Source organism: Schistocerca nitens, chromosome 5, assembly GCF_023898315.1.
Source record: "Schistocerca nitens isolate TAMUIC-IGC-003100 chromosome 5, iqSchNite1.1, whole genome shotgun sequence".
Taxonomy (NCBI): Eukaryota; Metazoa; Arthropoda; class Insecta; order Orthoptera; family Acrididae; genus Schistocerca; species Schistocerca nitens.
In genome coordinates this window covers 850,721,330-850,746,311 of record NC_064618.1, presented here as the reverse complement: position 1 = coordinate 850,746,311, position 24,982 = coordinate 850,721,330, and the positions used below count along the sequence as shown (strand labels likewise).

General features: G+C 40.2%; 1 protein-coding gene across 1 annotated transcript in view; it reads right to left on the bottom strand.

Annotated features, from left to right (window-relative positions):
* The window catches only part of LOC126260757 (uncharacterized), a 289,462-nt gene that overhangs the window by 113,213 nt on the left and 151,267 nt on the right, over positions 1 to 24,982 (bottom strand). The window contains exon 5 of the mRNA XM_049958096.1: positions 19,962 to 20,249. Coding sequence (XP_049814053.1) covers positions 19,962 to 20,249 — 288 coding nt within the window. The remainder of the gene's footprint in view (positions 1 to 19,961; positions 20,250 to 24,982) is intronic.

The following is a 24,982-nucleotide window of genomic DNA, read 5'->3' as shown; positions in this document are numbered from 1 at the left end:
CCGGGAGCGGAAAGACTTACCTTAGGGGGAAAAAAGGACAGGTATACACTCGCACACACACACATATCCATCCACACATACAGACACAAGCAGACATATTTAATGTCTGCTTGTGTCTGTATGTGTGGATGGATATGTGTGTGTGTGCGAGTGTATACCTGTCCTTTTTTCCCCCTAAGGTAAGTCTTTCCGCTCCTGGGATTGGAATGACTCCTTATCCTCTCCCTTAAAACCCACATCCTTTCGTCTTTCCCTCTCCTTCCCCTCTTTCCTGATGAGGCAACAGTTTGTTGCGAAAGCTTGAATTTTGTGTGTATATTTGTGTTTGTTTGTGTGTCTATCGACCTGCCAGCGCTTTTGTTTGGTAAGTCTCATCATCTTTCTTTATATATATATATATATATATATATATATATATATATATATATATATATATATATATATATATATATATATATATATTTTGTGAGCCTACAGTGAAGATCCCTAGCTCTTTAAATAAGTGTCTGCAGGATGATCTTGGATGAGCTCCAGCAATTATTCCGATTACATGTTTTTGTGCAATGAACACTCTTTTACTCAGTGATGAGTTACCCCAGAATATGATGCCATACGAAAGCAGAGAATGAAAATAGGTGTGGTAAGCTAATTTACTGAGACATATATCGCCAAAATTTGCAATGACCCTAATAGCAGAAATAGTTAAACTCAAATGTTTCAGCAGATCTTCAGTGTGTTTTTTTCCAGTTCAGCCCCTCATCCACGCATACACCCAGAAATTTTGAATATTCTACCTTAGCTACCGATTTCTGATTGAAGTCTATATTTATTAATGGTGTCATTCCATTTACTTTGTGGAACTGTACATACTGTGTTTTGTCAAAGTTTAATGAGAGCCCATTTGCAGAGAACCACTTAATGATTTTCTGAAAAACATCGTTTACAATTTCACCAGTTAGTTCTTATCTGCTGGGTGTGATAGCTATACTTGTATCATCAGCAAAAAGTACCAGCTTTGCATCTTCATGAATATAGAATGGCAAGTCATTAATATATATTAAGAACAGCATAGGTCCCAAGACCGAACCTTGTGGCACTCCATTCTTGATTGTTCCCAGTTTGAGAAATCACCAGCTTTTGCATATTCTGTGAACTACTTATTTCAACTTTCTGCACTCTTCCAGTTAGGTATGATTTAAACCATTTGAGCACTGTCCCATTCATAACACAATACCTGAGCTTATCTAAAAGTATTCCATGAGTTACACAATCAAAAGCCTCTGAGAGATCACAAAAAAAGCCAACAGGTGACTTCTGGTTACTAATATTTCATTAGTGAAAGTATATATAGCATTTTCCATTGAGAAACCTTTCTGGAAACCAAACTGACATTTTGTTAAAACTTTATTTTTACAAAGGTGTGAAGCTACTGTACAATACATTACCTTTTCAAGACTTTTGGATAAGGCTGTCAGAAGAGAGATTGGGTGGTAGTTGTTGACATCAGATGTATCCCCTTTTTTATGCAGTGATTTAATAATGGCATACTTCAGTCTATCTAGGAAAATACCATGCTTCAGAGAGCTATTACATATGGGGCTAAGAATCCCACTTATCTCTTGGGAACAAGCTTTTATTATCCTGCTGGAAATGCCATCAATTCCATGTGAGCTTTTATTCTTGAGAGAGTTTATTATCTTCCTAATTTCAGAGGGAGAGGTGGGTGGAATTTCAATTGTATCAAATTGTGTGGGTAACGTCTCTTCCCTTAACTGCCTTGCTTCTTCTAATGAACATTTAGATCTTATTTTCTGTACAACATTTAAAAAATGATTATTCAAAATCTTTTCGACTTCTGGCTTGCTGTTTGTCAAGTTTCCATTCATTTTGATGGTAATGTCATCATCCTGTACTCTTGGTTGCCCTGTCTCCCTTGTAATAACATTCCAAATTTTTTTGATTTTGTTATCAGAGGTATTAATCTCAGACATGATGTACATGCTTCTGGACTTTTTAATAACCTTTCTTAATGTAGCACAGTAGTTTTTATAATATTTGGCTATTTCTGGATCATTACTCTTTCTTGTTGTTAGATACAGTTCCCTTTCATGGTTACAAGATTTTTTATTCCTTTAGTAAGCCAAGGTTTTTTGCTTGGTTTCTTATAAATAGATTTAACTAGTTTCTTGGGGAAACAGTTTTCAAATTCTCTTACAAGTGTATCATGAAATCAGTTATATTTTAAATTAGCATCGGGTTCCTTGTACATCTCATCCCAGTCTAACTGCTGATGATTTTCCCTGAAATTTCTAATTGTTGAGTCATTAATTGAACCCACAACTTTGGAGGGTAGTTTTGAATTACTGAATGGAGCTATGTCATATACTGTAACTAGTTGAGCACCATGATCAGAAAGGCCATTCTCAACAGAACAAGAACTTATGTTTTTAAACTCATCTTGGTCTACAAAAGTGTTATCTATCAATGTGCTGCTGTCCTTTACTACCAGAGTAGGAAAATTAATGACAGATGTCAAATTGAAAGAACCTAGCAAGACTTCCATGTCATTCTTCCTATTATGCTGTTTCAGTGAATTAACATTGAAGTTCCCACAAATAATAATTTGCTTTCCCTATCTGACAGATAGCACAACAAGGCGTCCAAGTTTTCCAGAAATAAAAGAAAATTTCCTGAAGAAGACCTTTATACTGTTAAAATTATAAAAGAGCCCTCCTTCAGTTTAAGTTGACAGGCACATGCTTCTATATGTTGCTCTAGACAAAACTTTTTTGTATCTAAGCTTTTTACACAGTGATAACTTTTGACATATATGGCAACTCCTCCTCTCACCATATTCTCTCTACTCATATGTGCAGCTAGTTTATAACCACTGATATTTATCTTTTCCATATCAGACATAATGTGATGCTCACACAGGCATAGTATATATCTATAACATTATCAGATTCAAAGTCATCTAAACAAACCACGAGCTTATCTACTTTATTCTTCAATCCCGGAATATTTTGGTGAAAAATGGTAACATTATTTTTTACTTTACTTTTGTGAGAATCCACTTTTTTCTTTAATCCACCAATATTTTGGTTAAATATGGTAATATTATCTTTTACTTTACTGTTGTGAGAATCTTTGGACCTCTTCAGCACCTGCCCGCCAGAACTTCTCATTTAACACTGATATTAGTCTAAAAAAGAGGTACATACATGAGTACTAGTGTCCCCCCTTATGGATTTCACTAACAACCCTGCCAGTTTACTCTTCCCCTTCCTATTGAGGTGTAGGCCATGCCTTGTGAAGTACCCCCTATCAATAGACTCAACAGGAACCAATATAATGTCTGTCAGAGTGGCCGCTCTACACAACTGATCCAACTCCATATTTACCCTCCTGACAGAGCGTTTCAACTGGAGCTGATCATGCCGCACAAAAGCAGGCACCAGCCCAACATTGGTATGGGTTGTTGCAGAGACTATTTTCACCAGGTCACATTCAATACTGTAGCCCTGATCCCTATCAATACTGTTTCCCACTCCCCCCCCACTATCATCACATGATCCTGCTTTTGAAGGGGATGTGCTCTACAAATGGCTTGGGTAGCTCAGTTAGTAGAGCACCTGCCTACAAAAGGTAAAAGTCCTGAGTTTGTGTTTCAGTCTGGCACAAAGTTTTAGTCTGCCACAAAGCTTCATATCATAGGACAATTCCCTGCAGGGTTAAAATCTCATTCTGGACACACCCCTCTGTTGTGGCTAAGCCACATCTCTACAGTATCCTTTCTTCTGGGTGTGCTAGTCCCACAACTTTTGCATGAGAACTTCTGGAAGGACTGGAAGGTAGGAGATGAGGTAGTGGTGTACATAGAAGTGTGAAGGTGGGTTATAAGCCATGCTTGCGTAGCTCAGTTGGTAGAGCACTTGACCCTGCGAGAGGCAAAGGCCTCAGTCTGCACACAGTTTTAATCCACCAGGAACTTTCATTAAATATTCATAATAATTACCAGTTGCTTTAGGGGTAGCATAAGGGTCAACAATGGAGATAAAATTGAATTAATGTTCATTGTGGTTGACACTTAATGTTAAGCAGTGTGCAAACCCATTTTGCTTTATAAAATCTGACCATAAACTACACAAAAGAAAGAATGACTTACATGAAGCAATGAATACAAGCCAGAAGTGAACTTGCAAAATTGTGAAAAAAAACCTATCTGAAAGATTTACTGTACAGAATAGCCACAGAGTCCTGCTGTCCACCATTATTAAGCAATATAAACCCCTAAACTTGAATAATTAAAATGAATAACAGTTATTTAGAGGAGTTTTCTTCAGATCTGAAACATACAGAGCTGCTTGTGAGAAGCAATGCACAGTTACTGATGGAGATCCATGAGACTGCGCCCTCTGAATCACACTTGAGATCAACACAGCTGATTTCAAGTTTTGTGTGAACTGGTTAGGCAGATTCAAGAAATAATACAGTATAGGAAGGCGCAAAACAATGAAGTTTATTTCAAGTAAAAGTGTAGTGGAGATGCCATTAATTCATATCCGATGTGAAGATAAAGCTTGCTGTTCGTCTCCACATCTGTTATGTCTAATGCCAATCAGTCAGGTTTTGTAAAAGAACTGCTAGCAAACCACACTTTATCATTTTGAGGTGAAAAAAGACAGTGTCTGGTGTGCAACTGATTAATGCCATGAGACATTCATACACAACAATGACAGAGATAGGTTGAGTGGATTGCTGTTTCTGCAGCTTTATAACTGTCTTCATGGACCTCAAGGCAAATCAGGACAAAATTTTAAAAATAGGACTGTTTAGTGGCAAAAATCTTATAATCAGCATATCAAAATCTGTAAAAACAGGAAAGAATAAATCTTAATATTTCATCTGAAACGATTTATAACCAGTTGCAGAAATTAATTCATTGCTTTTGTCTGACTCTTTGCCCAGAAATAACAGTATCTCTGTCTTTCAGGAGAATGTTGCAAAGACTGTTGATATGATTCAGATTCCACCCAGAACAATCAGAGTAACTTTCATTAAAGAAGTTTTTTGCCCGTGGAAAGTATTTTTAAGGAAACTGTTGGACAATAGAATTTCCTATAGTTCCAAGTCAATTGAGGTTAATCAGGAGAACAGTATTCTTCAGTTTCAGTAATTTGTGCATTGTCAGTTCACATCAGCATTTTACGAATTGCTTTAAGTATGCTCAGCACACAGCACAATAAGCTGGTCAACCGCCAGGACCATTTCCTAATCCACTGCAATTGTGTCTAAATAACTCTAGTAATTACTGTGAGATGCCTGAAAGCATTAATTTTTGTCAGGTGTGCCTGGTATAAGGAAAATGTTTCTTTTCATCATTCAAATGACCCTTTGCTTTATTGTGACAACTCTGAGGAATAAACAAGGAACTGTTTCATTGTTACCAAAATATCCATTATTCAAAAATTATCATAAGAACTGTGTTACAGAAGTTGTTACAAAATTATGTATGTGTAAGAAATATTTCATTTCAATAAATAAAAGTCACAACTGATGCAAGTCATTTGTAATGTAACACAAGAGTGTCCAGAATGGAGGGGGTGGGGGAAATGGGGGGTGGGTGGGTGGGGGGAGGGCATGAAGTCTTTTTAATATTTTAGAAGACAAATTGCAACTTGTAAGTAGCCATAAAATGGTTCCAGTTATGACCTGGTTAAAAACCTGCATAATACCAACTTTTAATTCATTTTGTTGGAAAAAATACTTGATTAAATTTTATTTTCCCTTTCCCTGAGAGCTAGGGGATAAGGGAATACTCTCCTCCATGTCCTTTGACCTCGAGTATAGACACCCTTGATATAAATTCAAACATTCCCTTGATTTATTTTCATCTGCTTCATAAGAACTACGTGAGCAACAATGTATCTATCAACATGAACTACCTCTTGTCCAAAACATTAATGATATTTGACTTTTCTGCATGGTTTACGTGCTTCAAAGTCCTATATGTCCCTCCAGATATTAGCACTACAAGGTGCTATACCTTCTAGGCACAGATGTCATGCTAGGCACGAAGGACTGCACAGACTGCTGTCATAAATGGTTTTTTGTGTGACAAAAACAAGCAACTCCAAGATTTAAAAAAAATACTTGCAGTGTGTATTAATAGCTACAATTTTGTCAGTGGATTTATTTCGGTGTATCCTCCCTAGATACAAAAATTCAGGGTGGACTTCAACATGGTTGCTTGGACCATTCCCTTATTAAATGATCAGATAGAGGAGATTCATTTAATAAATGTGTTGGTTCACACATTACCCTACCATAAAAGAAAAGAAATATTATACTGTGGTTGGTCAAGCGTAAATGAACTATTGATCCTCATAGAAGGATTAGACAACTTAAATAAAGAATGAGGGATTACTTTAATGTGGAAAACACATGATCCCAAAATAATAATGGAACTCACTATCCATCTCATTTCCAATGTAGAAATGAAACAAAATACTGTACAGTTAAGTAACAGAATAATAATAAGATGAATAATCAAAAGCATAATACGAATCAAGTATTTAATTCCAACAATGGCGAAAACTCATATCTGACTATACCACCTGATAGAGCTTTTTGCACCAGTCATTAGAAAATGCACATTCTGGAGGTGAGATCAGGCTCCAGGAGATAACAGTAGAACAATAGGCCCTCATATGGAAAAAGTAGTAGTTCTCACATGCCCAATATGTACTCAAAATGGGATACCTGAAGAAGGTGAAACTAAAAGAGATGAATAGCAAGTTAAACCAATAATAGTTGGCAATGTTTTGGTGACAAAGATTGATAGTCATTTACATTCTACTAGTGAAATATCTTTAACATCACAGGAGTTACTATCAGTAATGTGAAAAAGACCATTCATGTCATGTGCTACCAGCAACTTGAGTGTATGTTGTGGGAGTAACAGGCAGTAAAGTAAAGCAAATTAAAGAACAAACAAGGCTGCGCATCACAACAACTGATGCTTTTATGTTTTACCAGACACTGTTAGTACTACCTAATCTTAATTTTAGACGTACTTTTAGGTTTGGCTGGTTACTCGACAATAAACTGCCACTAGACTTTAATCAGAATAGGATATTAGGGTAAGGAAGGAACAATACTGGAAGTATAACTTTTAAAAACAAATCAGTAACTATTAAGCAAGAATAACAATTAGTGAAACATATCCATTTAGTGGCTTCAACTAACATCAGTGTAGTAATGGAATGGAACCAATTACAAGGAGAACAATTAGAAACTATAAAAATTAAACTGAAATAATCTAGTAAATTAGTGGTAGAATATAAACTTGAGACGCAAAGTTCTTTATTAACATATTAGGATGTATTTTGTGGTAAACCTGGTATGGTTAAGAAGTATGAGAGCAAGTTTAAAGTAATGGAAGATAAACCTTTCTTTTGTAAACCTTACCCTATACCGATGAGTGTTTGACCTGCTGTGAAAGAAAAAATACAAAATATGAGAGATAATGACTTAATTGAATGTTATTTAATTTTGCGTAATAATCCATAACTAGTGGTGGAAAAACCTTGCAGATTGTTGTGAGGTGTTCCTTATTTTTTGTTTTGGGGGGGGGGGGGTATTTATTTTCCAAATTTTTCATTTATTGAATCTCAGCAGATAGTCAAAGTCAATTCGCTGCATTAAGCAGTTCTGCAGAATAAGCAGGTGGGGAGCAGAAAGCCAGTTCCCATAGGAGAAGAGGAAGCAAAAGGGCCATATGGTGCAATGATGAATCACAGAAGTGGAGAGGGGAATGCGAGCCTTGAGAATGAATCTTACTCAACAGTAAAGATGTAGGGGAACATCTAGTATTCTGGTGCAAAGTACCAATTTTTTTTATTGCAAACTGATGATGAAAGTCATCTTTTGGCATTACTGGAACTAAGAGGAGCCTACAGGTAATCAGGGCTTTACCAAAATAACAACACTACACAGTTAACTAGTAAATTCAATAAAAAAAATGAATACTCTTATAATACTGAAGATATTTGAAGGGCGATAAAGTGTTGGGTGTAAGTGGGAGATTTCAGCTGTGGGCCAAGCACACCAGTCGGTGACAGGACCTACTCTGAACTTGTTGATATATGAGAATTGGCAATAGGATGTATTCAGATACTGTCATTTATACTATTCAGTTTTACTATGCTCTCAGAAATTACTAACTTTGTTTAAACAATTGTTTCATGATACTAAATTGTTACTACTTCACTGTGCTGGTAAAAAAATCTAACGGCATTCCAGGACTTATTTTATAGAAACTAGCCATTCTCCAGGCATCTAGCTACCATCACTCTGTCCAAATCACTGGTGTTCTTTGTATCGTAATACATCAGGAGGATGTAATATTGGATGATGAAAACCTCTACACAGAAGGTTTTTAAAGAGAATAGCTAAACTTCATGCCAAATTAGAAAGGCCATGCACAGCTCTAATAATAAGACACAACACACTGAGGACACTGATGATGACTATAAATCAACTGCATTCCTTCAATATGCAGGGAATGTGTCTTCTAAAATAGGCAGATTGCTTAGGAAAAATAAAATCAAGGTTATCTTCTGTCTACCAGCAAAGATCTGTTAAAGATGACTTACTACTGAAAAAATGTGTGTTTACAAAATTCCCTGTAAGTGTAGTGCTGCATATAAAGGCCAGATGATACACTGTCCAGGAGCATTTTACAGAACATGAAAGATACACTCGTCTTCAGCAGTCATCAACATCAGCAGTAGCAGGACACTGTATTTTGATGAGACACTCAATGTAATACACTCCTGGAAATGGAAAAAAGAACACATTGACACCGGTGTGTCAGACCCACCATACTTGCTCCGGACACTGCGAGAGGGCTGTACAAGCAATGATCACACGCACGGCACAGCGGACACACCAGGAACCGCGGTGTTGGCCGTCGAATGGCGCTAGCTGCGCAGCATTTGTGCACCGCCGCCGTCAGTGTCAGCCAGTTTGCCGTGGCATACGGAGCTCCATCGCAGTCTTTAACACTGGTAGCATGCCGCGACAGTGTGGACGTGAACCGTATGTGCAGTTGACGGACTTTGAGCGAGGGCGTATAGTGGGAATGCGGGAGGCCGGGTGGACGTACCGCCGAATTGCTCAACACGTGGGGCGTGAGGTCTCCACAGTACATCGATGTTGTCGCCAGTGGTCGGCGGAAGGTGCACGTGCCCGTCGACCTGGGACCGGACCGCAGCGACGCACGGATGCACGCCAAGACCGTAGGATCCTACGCAGTGCCGTAGGGGACCGCACCGCCACTTCCCAGCAAATTAGGGACACTGTTGCTCCTGGGGTATCGGCGAGGACCATTCGCAACCGTCTCCATGAAGCTGGGCTACGGTCCCGCACACCGTTATGCCATCTTCCGCTCACGCCCCAACATCGTGCAGCCCGCCTCCAGTGGTGTCGCGACAGGCGTGAATGGAGGGACGAATGGAGACGTGTCGTCTTCAGCAATGAGAGTCGCTTCTGCCTTGGTGCCAATGATGGTCGTATGCGTGTTTGGCGCCGTGCAGGTGAGCGCCACAATCAGGACTGCATACGACCGAGGCACACAGGGCCAACACCCGGCATCATGGTGTGGGGAGCGATCTCCTACACTGGCCGTACACCACTGGTGATCATTGAGGGGACACTGAATAGTGCACGGTACATCCAAATCGTCATCGAACCCATCGTTCTACCATTCCTAGACCGGCAAGGGAACTTGCTGTTCCAACAGGACAATGCACGTCTGCATGCATCCCGTGCCACCCAACGTGCTCTAGAAGGTGTAAGTCAACTACCCTGGCCAGCAAGATCTCCGGATCTGTTCCCCATTGAGCATATTTGGGACTGGATGAAGCGTCGTCTCACGCGGTCTGCACGTCCAGCACGAACGCTGGTCCAACTGAGGCGCCAGTTGGAAATGGCATGGCAAGCCGTTCCACAGGACTACATCCAGCATCTGTACGATCGTCTCCATGGGAGAATAGCAGCCTGCATTGCTGCGAAAGGTGGATATACACTGTACTAATGCCGACATTGTGCATGCTCTGTTGCCTGTGTCTATGTGCCTGTGGTTCTGTCAGTGTGATCATGTGATGTATCTGACCCCAGGAATGTGTCAATAAAGTTTCCCCTTCCTGGGGCAATGAATTCACGGTGTTCTTATTTCAATTTCCAGGAGTGTACATCAGAATAAAAATTTTATCACCAGTTTCCAGTTTTTGGGATTCAGTAATTAAAGAATTGGTGCAAATATATCTTGCTGATAATCTTATAAATCATTAGAACGGCTTTCAACTGGATAAAAATTGGAATCATATAATTAAAATTATCCAGTCACAATGGAGTCAACAGGATCATATGATACTCAATCATTAGGTCATCTCACACTTCCACCACTGAGGGCAGCAAACACAACTCGGATGTCCTGCGCATTTCATCACCCGACACGTGCACTGAAAGACGTCAGCACATTTTGCATGTGCAAGATTCAGCAGAAATACTGTAAATGCACCAATGCTCTTCACTAGTTGTCTGCTCACCTGAAGATGGGCAGACATCTCTAGGCCAAAATATTGTGGCAGAATGTTGATGGGTCCTGCCAGCACACCCAGGATGAATCAATTCTATCAGTTGGCCCAGATGAGACAGAATATGGTGTAGGTTGTGAATTGTTTCAAGGAGAATGGGATCACAAAAAAGGAGAGCATATAACCATAGCTTTCAGTGAAAGCCTTAGTAAACATGAACCAAATTACTCAGATATTGAAAAAGAGATTTAATGTATTGTTTGAAATTTACAAAAATTTCAATCTCTAGTTTGGGGATCAAAAACAGTAATATATGCAGACCACTGTGCCTTAATATTCTTTTTCGAAAGCAGATTATTACACAATCAACTGGTATGATAGGTCCTATTCTTACAAGAATTTAGGTAAGAAATAAATTACTTAAAGATTCACTTAATATAGTGCAAGGTGTGCATTCTCAACTGCCAAAGGGTATGAATAAGAAGATAAAGTTTATAAATACTAACAAAGAGATAGAGGGGCTGGCCAGTACTTACCTCAGCTCAGTACAGCCGATAGATACACAAAAAACAGAACCAAAAATTTACGTTCCTAGCTTTCGGAACAAAAGTTCCTTCATCAGGGAGGAGAGAGGGGAAAGAAAGGGAAGAAGGGAAAGTAGATTCAGTTACTCACAACCCAGGTTATGAAGCAACAGGGAAAGGAAAACAGGGAGGGTAGCAAGGATGGAGGCATGGTTGTCAGAGGGAAGCCAAAGATATTCTACTGTAAGTACTATGCCAGCTTCAAACCAAAGAGGATGCATACAGAAGTAAAGAGGTATATAGTATAAAGATAAACACAACTATGTAGGATGAAGAGATGCGTGACTGGCTAAAGAGGAAAGGGAAAGAGGAGAAGACTGAAGAGTAAATGGGAGTGAGGTTGTTTAACGTAGGTTCAGTCCAGGAGGATGGCGGGATGAAAGGATGTGTTGGAGTCCAAGTTTCCATCTCCACAGTTCAGAGGGACTGGTGTTGGGTGGGAGAAGCCAAATGCCACATACAGTGTAGCAGGTTCCTAGGTCCCTAGAATTATGCTGGAGGGCATGCTCCGCTACTGGGTATTGGACATATCCTAGGCGGACAGTTCGTCTGTGTCCGTTCATGCGCTCAGCCAGTTTAGTTGTCGTCATACCGATGTAAAAGGCTGTGCAGTGCAGGCATGTCAGTTGATAAATGACATATGTAGTTTCACACATGGCCCTGCCTTGAATTGTGTAAGTTTTACCAGTAGCGGGGCTGGAGTAGGTGGTTGTGGGGGGATGCATGGGGCAGGTTTTGCAGCGGGGTCAGTTACAGGGGTAGGAACCGCTGGGTAGAGAAGGTAGTCTGGGAATATTGTAGGGTTTAACAAGGATGTTACGGAGGTTAGGGGGGCGACGAAAGGCAACTCTGGGTGGTATGGGGAGAATTTTGTCAAGGGATGATCTCATTTCAGGGGTTGACTTGAGAAAGTCATATTCCTGACAGAGTAATTTGTTGATGTTTTCGAGGCCAGGATAATATTGGGTGACAAGGGGGATGCTTCTGTGTGGTCTGGGGATAGGAACATTGTTGTTGGACGGGGAGGAATGTATTGCTCGGGAGATCTGTTTGTGGACAAGGTCTGCAGGATAGTTGCGGGAGAGGAAAGCACTGGTTAGGTTACTGGTGTAATTGTTGAGGGATTCGTCACTGGAGCAGATACGTTTGCCACGAATACCTAGGCTGTAGGGAAGGGAGCTTTTGATGTGGAATAGATGGCAGCTATCAAAGTGAAGGTACTGTTGTTTGTTTGTGGGTTTGATATGGGCAGAGGTGTGGATGTGAGCTTCAACAAGATGAAGGTCAACATCCAGGAAGGTGGCTTGGGTTTCGGAGAAGGATCAGGTGAAATTCAGATTCGAAAAGGAGTTGAGGTTATGGAGGAAATTAAGGAGTGTTTCTTCACCATGAGTCCAGACCACAAAGATGTCATCTATAAACCTATACCAGGCCAGGGGAAGCAGCTGTTGTGTCTTCAGGAAAGTCTCCTCCATGCTGCCCATGAAGAGGTTGGCATAGGACGGAGCCATCCTGGTTCCCATGGTTGTTCCCCTGATTTGTTTGTAGGTCTGGCCTTCAAAAGTGAAGTGATCTACTTTCAAAAGTGAAGTAATCTACTTTCCCTTCTTCCCTTTCTTTCCCCTCTCTCCTCCCTGATGAAGGAACATTTGTTCCGAAAGCTAGGAACGTAAATTTTTGGTTCTGATTTTTGTGTATCTATCGGCTGTACTGAGCTGAGGTAAGTACTGGCCAGCCCCTCTATCTCTTTGTTAGTATTTGTTTCACATCTTTATATGAGATTTTCCATTAATCATTAAGATACAGTTTATGTCTATTAGTTATTATAATAATGGAGTAAGGTTACTACCTACAAAGACAAGAGAAGTATTTAAATGTGATGAACATTTTGGTGATATTTTCAGATACTGGGACCAAGAAACATTGTAAGAAAAAGATAACAACAAATTATCTGAATAGGAGAGAAACTGGTAGATGTTATATGTATGTACAGACAAACAAATAATTACAGTTTTAGAAAAAATTGGATGATTTATCCAAGAGAAAGAGCTTACAAATTGTGCAAGTCAATGACACAGTGGTCCACCTGTGATCCTTAAGCAAGCAGTTATTCAGCTAGGCATTGATTGACAGAGTTGTTGGCTGTCCTTCTGAGGGATGTCATGCAAAATTCTGTCCAATTGGCACATTAGATTGTCAAAATCCCAAGTTAGTTGGAGAGTCCTGCCCATAATGCTCCAAACATTCTCAATTGGAGAGAGATCTGATGACCTTGCTGGCCAAGGTAGAGTTTGGCATGTCTTTGTGAGACAAGCAGTAGCAACTCTTGACATATGTGGGCTGGGATTATCTTGATGATATGTAAGCCCAGGAATGAATGAGGAGTAAGGAATGAAAGAGGAAGCCGCCTGGTAGAATTTTGCACAAAGCATAACTTAATCACAGCTAACACTTGGTTCAAGAATCATAAAAGACTGATGTATACATGGAAGGTAGGTTAGAAAATTTAAAAAGGGAAATGGATAGGTTAAAGTTAGATATAGTGGGAATTAGTGAAGTTCGGTGGCAGGAGCAACAAGACTTTTGGTCAGGTGAATACAGGGTTATAAATACAAAATCAAATAGGGGTAATGCAGGAGTAGGTTTAATTATGAATAAAAAATAGCAGTGCAGGTAAGCTACTATAAACAGCATAGTGAATGCATTATTGTGGCCACCATAGACACAAAGCCCATGCCTACTACAGTAGTACAAGATTATATGCCAACTAGCTCTGCAGATTATGAAGAAATTGATGAAAAGTACGATGAGATAAAAGAAATTATTCAGGTAGTGAAGGGAGAAGAAAATTTAATAGTCATGGGTGACTAGAATTCGGCAGTAGGAAAAGGAAGAGATGGATTCGTAGTAGGTGAATATGGATTGAGGCTAAGAAATGAAAGAGGAAGCCGCCTGGTAGAATTTTGCACAGAGCATAACTTAATCATAGCTAACATTTGGTTCAAGAATCATGAAAGAAGGTTGTATACATGGAAGAACCCTGGAGATACTAGAAGGTTTCACATAGATTATATAATGGTAAGACAGAGATTTAGGAACCAGGTTTTAAATTGTAGGACATTTCCAGGGGCAGATGTGGACTCTGGCCACAATCTATTGATTATGAACTGTAGATTAAAACTGAAGAAACTGCAAAAAGGTGGGAATTTAAGGAGATGGGACCTGGGTAAACTGAAAGAACCAGAGGTTGTACAGAGTTTCAGGGAGAGCATAAGGGAACAATTGACAGGAATGGGGGAAAGAAATACAGTAGAAGAAGAATGGGTAGCTCTGAGGGATGAAGTAGTGAAGGCAGCTGAGGATCAAGTTGGTAAAAAGACGAGGACTAGTAGAAATCGTTGGGTAACAGAAGAAATACTGAATTTAACTGATGAAAGGAGAAAATACAAAAATGCAGTAAGTGAAGCAAGCAAAAAGGAATACAAATGTCTCAAAAATGAGATCAACAGGAAGTGCGAAAAGGCTAAGCAGGGATGGCTAGGGGACAAATGTAAGGATGTAGAGGCTTATCTCACTAGGGGCAAGATAGATACTGCCTACAGGAAAATTAAAGAGACCTTTGGAGAAGAGAGAACCACTTGCACGAACATCAAGAGCCCAGATGGCAACCCAGTTCTAAGCAAAGAAGAGAAAGCAGAAATGTGGAAGGAGTATCTAGAGGGTCTATATAGGGGCGATGTTCTTGAGGTCAATATAATGGAAATGGAAGAGGATGTAGATGAAGATGAAATGGGAGGTATGATACTGTGTGAAGAGTATGACTGAGCACTGAAAGACCTAAGTCCAAACAAGGCCCCGGGAGTAGACAACATTCCATTAGACTACTGACAGCCTTGGGAGAGCCAGTTCTGACAAAACTCTACCATCTGGTGAGCAAGATGTATGAGACAGGCGAAATTCGCTCAGACTTCAAGAAGAATATAATAATTCCAATCCCAAAGAAAGCAGGTGTTGACAGATGTGAAAATTACCAAACTATCACTTTAATAAGTCACAGCTGCAAAATACTAACACAAATTCTTTACAGACGAATGGAGAAACTGGTAGAAACTGTCCTCGGGGAAGATCGGTATGGATTCCGTAGAAATGTTGGAACATGTGAGGCAATACTGACCCTACGACTTATCTTAGAAGTAAGATTAAGGAAAGGCAAACCTACATTTCTAGCATTTGTAGACTTAGAGAAAGCTTTTATCAATATTGATTGGAATACTCTCTTTCAAATCCTGAAGGTGGCAGAGGTAAAAAAAAACAGGAAGTGAAAGGCTACTTACAATTTGTATAGAAACCAGATGGCAGTTGTAAGAGTCGAGGGGCATGAAAGGGAAGTGGTGATTGAAAAGGGAGCGAGAAAGGGTTTTAGCCTATCCCTGATGTTATTCAGTCTGTATACTAAGCAAACAGCAAAGGAAACAAAAGTAAAATTTGGAGTAGGAATTAAAATTCATGGAGAAGAAATAAAAACTTTGACATTCACTGATGACACTGTAATTCTGTCAGAGACAGCAAAGGACCTAGAAGAGCAGCTGAATGGAATGGACAGTGTCTTGAAAGGAGGATATAAGATGAACATCAACAAAAGCAAATCGAGGATAATGGAATGTAGTCTAATTAAATCAGGTAATGCTGCGGGAATTAGATTAGGAAATGAGACACTTAAAGTAGTAAAGGAGTTTTGCTATTTGGGGAACAAAATAACTGATGATGGTCAAAGTAGAGAGGATATAAAATGTAGACTAGTAAAGGCAAGGAAAGCGTTTCTGAAGAGGAGAAATTTGTTAACATCGAGTATAGATGTAAGTGTCAGGAAGTCGTTTCTGAAAGTATTTCTATGGAGCGTAACCATGTATGGAAGTGAAAGATGGACGATAACTAGTTTGGACAATAAGAGAATTGAAGCTTTCGAAATGTGGTGCTACAGAAGAATGCTGAAGATTAGATGGGTAGATAATATAACTAATGGTGAGGTATTGAATAGGATTGGGGAGAAGAGAAGTTTGTGGCACAACTTGACTAGAAGAAGGGATCGGTTGGTAGGACATGTTCTGAGGCATCGAGGGATCACCAATTTAGTATTGGAGGGAAGCATAGAGGGTAAAAATCGTAGAGGGGGACCAAGAGATGAATACACTAAACAGATTCAGAAGGATGTAGGTTGCAGTAGGTACTGGGAGAAGAAGAAGGTTGCACAGGATAGAGTAGCATGGAGAACTGCATCAAACCAGTCCCAGGACTGAAGATCACAACAACAACAACAACAACATGGTCCCCGAAAATCTCACACCACAACAGCGAGAAACACAGAAAAATTTGGCAGCCGTTCTGTTAGAGAAAACAGAAATCAATCCAGAATTGTTGAGCCATGTTATCGCTGGCAATGAAAGTTGGGTTTTTCCGTACAATCCAGAGACAAAACACCAAAGTTCACAATGGTGCTTGAAGGGATCACCCAGACCATGAAAAGGCTCACATGTCTAAGTCAAAAGTGAAATCATGCTTGTGTGCTTTTTTGATTCCAAGGGAATTGTTCATAAAGGGTGGGTGCCTCCTGGACAAACAGTTAACCAATATTACTACAAAGAAATTTTAGAAAGACTTGGTAAAAGTGTTCGTCCCACTGACTTTGTGCAAGTTTGCTGAAATGTCAATCATTTGTATATTCAAACGTTTAGTACAGTACATAGTGGTTTGATATGTACTGAATGCTGTATTCATGCTGTTACTATTTTAATGCCAGCAGAGTGAGCATAAAGACAAATGTGAATTGATTAAGTTTTAGGGTGTTAATTTTTATTTTCAAACAGTTTTAACCTATTTAGGTTTCAGTCTTTCCTCTGCTCAGACCAATCACTACTTTTCCCACTGTTTGTAACCCCACATGAAGAAGACATGTTTGTGTCTCTTATTTAGTGACCCTCTTTGTTGATTTTGCCTCGATACTCCTTTCCTCTCACCTCATTTTACCTTTTACTACGTCCTCACCAGAATTTTCTTGCTGCAAGTATTTTTATCATTTCTAAAAGGTTTTGGAACTTCACCCTCTTCCTTATAATTAGTGTGTTTATCAGCTCAAACTCCTGGATGATCTATACTGTAATCTTTCACTAATTTGAATATCTGAAATTCTTATTCCAAAAGCTTGAGATTTAATGTTGATGTCATATCATTGTGTTGGGCAGTCCTCTTACTTTTTAACTATTCAACAAATTCTGTATTTTTATGTATACATTGCAGCTCATGTTTATTTAATATTGAAATCCCATAAATTGAGACTGGCATATCCACAGATGATTATGCTCAATTCCATCCCAGTTACTCGCACAAGGGGACCCTACAAACCTCCTCACCAATTTGATTCATAGTGACAGAATGTACAGGTCACAACTAGGACTTGAAAATATACAAACAAAAGGTCCAACTTTCAACCATTTTCAGTGAAACTGAGTACGGAAATTTTTAGTATGTATCTATACTTTGTACTGTAGCTATTAAGCAAGGAAACCGCAGCTGAACGAGTAAGTGCTTAGTTCTGTAATTGTGATATCTCTTGCATGCTGGTACTTCTTTCTTTTTATTCCCATGTAATTCTAACAACAGACTTGTTAGGACTGTGCAAATTATCAGTATTCAATGGTCCATTTAATATTTTCATAGTCTTTATCGTAAATGAAGGAAAGAAATGTTTTTTTGTCAAGAAGTCTGGGTATAAAAATAGAGTACTGAAGAACTTCCAGTGAACTCACTATAGCTACTTTTTATTAAAAATGTAATGTGTAACCCCAATGGAGCATGGCCTGCATCAGGATGATACTGATCATAAAAATGTGGAAAACAGTAATTATTGCAACATACAGCACATGTAATGAAAGTCAAATTTTTGCATGTTTGTTGTTGTTTCAATGTGTCTGTGGCAAAAGAAACTTTGTTTACTTTCATAAATGATTCTAGATGAGCACATAATTTTGTCACATACATTAGAATTACAGGGAATGCAAAAGACCTCATGGTTAAGTACTTACTCACTCAGAAACAGACTCCTTGAATGCTAGTGGCCATGTGAAGTATATAAGCATGCCTAAAATTTTCAAACCCGATTTTCTCAATATCAGTTGACAGTTACATCTTCCTGTTCACCTACGCTGATTTCTAGTCATGCCTTACACACCCTGTCAATACAAATCAAACTGGGGAGAGGAGGATTGTACAGTCTGATTGTCAGTCAGTCAGCATTATTTTCCAATTCATACTATCCTGATACTGTGTTCCCTTAGAGTTATTGTGTCCACACACTTAATCACGAAATACAGTAGGCTATGTTTTGTGCTTTTCTAGATTTTGTTACTTACTATTTAGGCTTATTTGTGAATTGTATTGGAAAAGAGTGAATCCCAAGTGCAGCCTAGAATTGTGGAGAATCGGTTGAAAATAAGCACATAAAAAAGAAATGAAAAAACTGTCTATATTTAAGGAAGCAACACTGAAGTTTTTAATGACATCATGTACTATGTTGATACTACATTATTTTCAGTCAAATGTTTGTTATGATCCAAATTAATATTTTGAAGAGAAGTGTTACAACTGTTTTTTGTTTTTATTTAAATCTTAACAATAATCCATGAAAAATACATTTTATGCAATTAATCAAAGTTGTATGTAATGTTATAATGTAAGATAGTGTAAGGTACTGTGCATCCTTGTATTTGTAGGTTACTGTACATTCTTATATGTGTAATTTATTTTAATATACTGTGTATTTTCTCACAAAATCCATGCAATGTAAATTGCCTCTGGATGAATGAAGTACTAATACTACTAGTTTCCAACCACTGGTCTTAACAAAACTAGTGTAGCTAATACTTCAGTTACTGAATCAAGAGGTGAGATACAACATGTGAAAGGAATTAAAATTATTGCCTTCACTATGTTTGGAACTTATACCAGTAATATTCACAAGTTTGTATTCTAAATAAAAAACTACTTCTGAGCAAGGACTATTAAAGTAAACATTTGACTTGTAAATAATTTAGGAGTTAAGGTAACAATTCACCAAATAGTAGTAGTGTTGCAAGAGTTATGTACGCATGTGCATGCACGCATGTGCGCGCACAAGCACACATGCGCACACACACACACACACACACACACACACACACACACACACACACACACACGGAGCTATACTGCTCTGACTGAATACCCAGTAATGTGACTACAGTTCAGTAGGTGAACTGGGATGAGAGACTGTATCAGATGGAGTGGATGAGGAGAGAAGAGTGGTGAGAGGGGAAAGGTGAGTGACGGCTCAGAGGGAGGTAGAAGGTGTGCGATGAAGAAATGTGACGCACACGAAGTGGAGACGGTGACTCTGAGCAGCGCTTGACGGCGATGACACTTCGGAGTGGATTGGTAGTGTGTGACAGAACAAAGGAGGATGACGTGTGTACAGGGGACTAGTGACGACTGAGGCAATGCGAGAATAAATGAGATTCCGGAATAGTGTTGTGAAGTGTACGAGGAATCTGGCTACGATAGTTTCCTTCGTGTTAGAAGTTTCTTTGAGAGGGGGTAACTGGCATGTAAAGTTACACAGACATTGAATTAAAATTAATATTAAAAAAACTGAATACACCAGAGTGTTAATTGTTGCGAGGAGATTAATATCTGTTATTCTCTGTTCGTGCCGCGGGCCAGAGCGGCCGGGACGCTGACGTACCGGTGACGGTGACGAGGACGGAGGCGTGGTCCTCCCCGAGGCGCGACGTCGCCCTCACCAGGTACTCGCCGCGGTCGGAGCGCCGCGCCTCGGCGACGCGCAGCTGTGAGCCGCGCTCCGTGTTGACGACCTCGTGGCGGCCGCCGAAGGCTACGGGCTCGCCGTTGTGGTGCCAGGTGACGCGCGGCAGCGGCCGCCCCAGCACAGACACCTTCAGCCGGATCACCTCGTCCCGCTCGAACAGCAGCCCGTCCTCGTACTGCCGCGGCAGCCGGATGCGCGGCGGCGCTGCGCGGCAGCACGGAGGGAGCACCGGTCAGCTCACACAGGCACAGGCGCAGTCGTGGTTAAAGCAGGAGGAAGACTTTTGTTACAAGATAATAGCCGATCATGGTTTTAAGGGAGGCTTAAGGAGATTTAATAGCAACACACTGCTTTATACAGGGTCTTACAAAAAGGTACCGCCAAACTTTCAGGAAACATTCCTCACACACAAATAAAGAAAAGATGTTATGTGGACATGTGTCCGGAAACGCTTAATTTCCATGTTTTAGTTTCGTCAGTATGTACTGTACTTCCTCGATTCACCGCCAGTTGGCCCAAATGAAGGAAGGTAATGTTGACTTCGGTGCTTCTGTTGACATGCGACTCATTGCTCTACAGTACTACCATCAAGCACATCAGTACGTAGCGTCAACAGGTTAGTGTTCATCACGAACGTGGTTTTGCAGTCAGTGCAATGTTTACAAATGCGGAGTTGGCAGATACCCATTTGATGTACGGATTAGCACGGGGTAATAGCCGTGGCGCGGTACGTGTGTATCGAGACAGATTTCCAGAACGAAGGTGTCCCGACAGGAAGACGTTCGAAGCAATTGATCGGCGTCTTAGGGAGCACGGAACACTCCAGCCTATGACTCGTGACTGGGGAAGACCTAGAACGACGAGGACACCTGCAATGGACGAGGCAATTCTTCGTGCAGTTGACGATAACCCAAATGTCAGCGTCAGAGAAGTTGCTGCTGTACAACGTAACGTTGACCACTTCACTGTATGGAGAGTGCTACGGGAGAACCAGTTGTTTCCGTACCATGTACAGCGTGTGCAGGCACTATCAGCAGCTGATTGGCCTCCACGGGTACACTTCTGCGAATGGTTCATCCAACAATGTGTCAATCCTCATTTCAGTGCAAGTGTTCTCTTTACGGATGAGGCTTCATTCCAACGTGATCAAATTGTAAATTTTCACAATCAACACGTGTGGGCTGACGGGAATCCGCACGCAATTGTGCAATCACGTCATCAATACAGATTTTCTGTAAACGTTTGGGTAAACGTTTGGGCAGGCATTGTTGGTGATGTCTTGATTGGGCCCCATGTTCTTCCACCTACGCTCAATGGAGCACATTATCATGATTTCATACGGGATACTCTACCTGTGCTGCTAGAACATGTGCCTTTACAAGTACGACACAACATGTGGTTCATGCACGATGGAGCTCCTGCACATTTCAGTCGAAGTGTTCGTACGCTTCTCGACAACAGATTCGGTGACCGATGGATTGGTAGAGGCGGACCAATTCCGTGGCCTCCACGCTCTCCTGACCTCAACCCTCTTGACTTTCATTTGTGGGGGCATTTGAAAGCTCTTGTCTACGCAACCCCGGAACCAAATGTAGACACTCTTCGTGCTCGTATTGTGGACGGCTGTGATACAATACGCCATTCTCCAGGGCTGCATTAGCGCATCAGGGATTCCATGCGACGGAGGGTGGATGCATGTATCCTCGCTAACGGAGGACATTTTGAACATTTCCTGTAACAAAGTGTTTGAAGTCACGCTCGTACGTTCTGTTGCTATTTGTTTCCATTCCATGATTAATGTGATTTGAAGAGAAGTAATAAAATGAGCTCTAACATAGATGGAAGCGTTTCCGGACACATGTCCACATAACATATTTTCTTTCTTTGTGTGTGAGAAATGTTTCTTGAAAGTTTGGCCGTACCTTTTTGTAACACCCTGTATGTTGAGCAAAGGCAACCACAGCCGTAATATTCCGTGATTTGAATAAACAAGACCATTGCGACTCTTAGAATTCTTTATTCCAGAACACGACTGGTTTCACAAATTAAATTTGCATCTTCATGTACTTCACGCGAAAAGATTAAAAGTTCATCTAAACTGGATAAATCCATTCCCATAATTTATATATATATATATATATATATATATATATATATATATATATATATACTTCTGATTCTCGAATGTGCGAGTATCTGTTATAAAATGTATTGGGGGCTAGGATCATCCCTAACCTCCGGCGGCAGCAACAACTATCCTTGCTCCCCAGGCTGTCTATAATACACTGAAGAGCCAAGAGTCTGGTACACCTGCCCAATATCGCGTAGGTCCCCCGCGAGCACGCGGAAGTGCCGCAACATGTCGTGGCATGCACTTATGTCTGAAGTAGTGCTGGAGGGAACTAACACCATGACTCCCGCAGGGCTGTCCATAAATCCGTTAGAGCACGAGGGGATGGAAGTTTCTTCCGAACAGCACGTTGCAAGGCATCCCAGGTATGTTCAATAATGGTCATGACTGGGGAATTTGGTGGTCAGCGGAAGTGTTTAAACACAGAAAAGTGTTCCTGGAGCCACTCTGTAGCAATTCTGGAAATGTGGGGGGCGTATTGTCCTACTGGAATTGCTGAAGTCCGCTGGAATGCACAATGGACATGAATGGATGAAGGTGATGAGACAGGATGCTTACATACGTGTTGCGGCTGCGCAGTTCCTTCCGTCCCTTTACGACGTACCTGCACCTGCCTGTGAACATTGTCTCAGCAGATCATCAGTAGGAAAGCCGAGTGAAACCTACTGCACTTCGAAGTGAACCAGGTTGCAATTTAAGTCACTAATCTACATTTCGGGAGAAAGTTTTCACACAAATAAAAGGTTGGAAATTTTGTCCTCAATTAATTTATTCTGAAACTTAGGTGAACAAGTATCACTGCCAAGCCCGTACTAGTCTTAACAGTCACTCATAATCCGTTTCACTCACGTTAGCAAGTTTATGGTGTTCCATTTTCCGAAAACGTAACAGCTACAAAAATACTGATTGTGTTTGATTGATAATGCTCGCCAAATATTAAGTCTGTCGGTACCAAATGCAGTCACAGTTTTTAGCCACCGACCTGCTCAAAACGCCATGCGGAATATGTTTTTTTTGCCACAAAATTCACTTAAAATTTCCGAAATTTCTACACGCCCATCGGAATAATTATGCCGTCACTTTAGCACACTTTTGATGTATGAAACACTGCTACATCCGGCAACTTCTCATTTCCATCGGAACTACTACTACACACGTACGAATTGTTTCATGTCTAGCCTCCGACTCTTCTCTAGAATACCCTAAGTCTTCTCTACCAGCAGAGAAAGGCGCGCGAAGAATATTGCTTTACCATTGGTCAGTTTACTCAATAACCAATAGCAAAACAACATTCTCCCGCGTCAATCCGCGCTTTTCCTCAATAACTAATCGCAAAATAGTAAACCTAACGACTGCACTTTTTACCGACGTAATTATCTAATATGCTGAAGTTTTGTTTATGCATAAAGTTATTTACTATTGTTATTTACACATGAATTAACTTTCCCTTTAGCATAAACTTACTTTACAAATCTATTCTACAAAAATCCCCTTTGTCCATATCCATACTTCTTCGAAATGTTCATAGACTAAATCCCACTACATAATTCGTTAAACAATTATCTTCATATTAACCTAAAACCACACTCACGCATCATTCATACTGCTAAAACACATTTATAACATTTTACATACACAAAAAGACATACTTTATGAAAATACTAGAACAGTTTATGAAAAACATTCTATTACTTTAGTGCACTCTAGTGGGCACAATCGAAACTAAAATCACAGCCCCCCTATCCAATATTGTCCTCTATCGGCTGATGCATAACCAGGCCCCCACAACCGCACGAGTGGTCGACTGTGAAGAGCGGACAAATTGAATAGCTGGCCGGCGGCCATTAGAGTGGTGAACTGACGCGCCGAGTTCGAATGTTTATACATCGCTTTTGGTTATAAAATGCCTTCCCTTGAGTTAGGTGACAAACATAATGCCTCATTTAAATACGTTACTACAACATACTTTTTAATTTATGAACAAACAGCAACTAGTCACTGTTTATGAATTTATCTTACGTACTACATGGAATCTGCCGTAGCTAAAAGTTACGTACTGGACCCCTAGCATTTTTCGTAGTTCATTTACGATAGATGTACGCAAAACGCATCAAAATACTCGAAGATTTTCCCACTATATTAATAGATATTTTCTGACTACCTTGCTTTAGATTTTATGACGAGAAGTGCGTTATATATGGCATAGTGCTTTGGCAACTCACGACCAAATTATCAAGTTTCAACCTAACCTAGACCATGAAAACACTACAGATCAGCCAACTTTCTTCAAAATGATCAGAACATATAAAAGGGTATTCTGTCGGTCGGAAATGTTGCCTCCTGACAGCGTGTAACCATTTTTGTAACAGCTATGGTTTTGAGAAAGGAAACCTGCAAATAGATGCACGGACATTATGCTAATACCGTGTTACAAAAACATTTATCAAGCAAGTGCACTGACATACAAAACAACTTAAAATATTCACTTACCTGTGAAATGTAATATTCGTTCCTTTCTCGAATTTATTTGTACAATTAATCCCTGCACGACTCTTCACCATTCTACTTCTTTTGATTGGAACGTACAGACAGTAGAATTACGAGTAACAAATACTGTATGTACGTCCCAACAAATATACAACGTTGAATCAGGGTCTTCATAAACAACAGTACTACACAACACATCAGATTACAACCACTATAATGGCGTCCAGCCGAAGGTTCAAATTATCCCGCGACTGCAGCGCCATCAGTGAGTCTAGTTATTTTCTACAAGTTCTTTGTGCATAACCTACGTGCGCGTCCA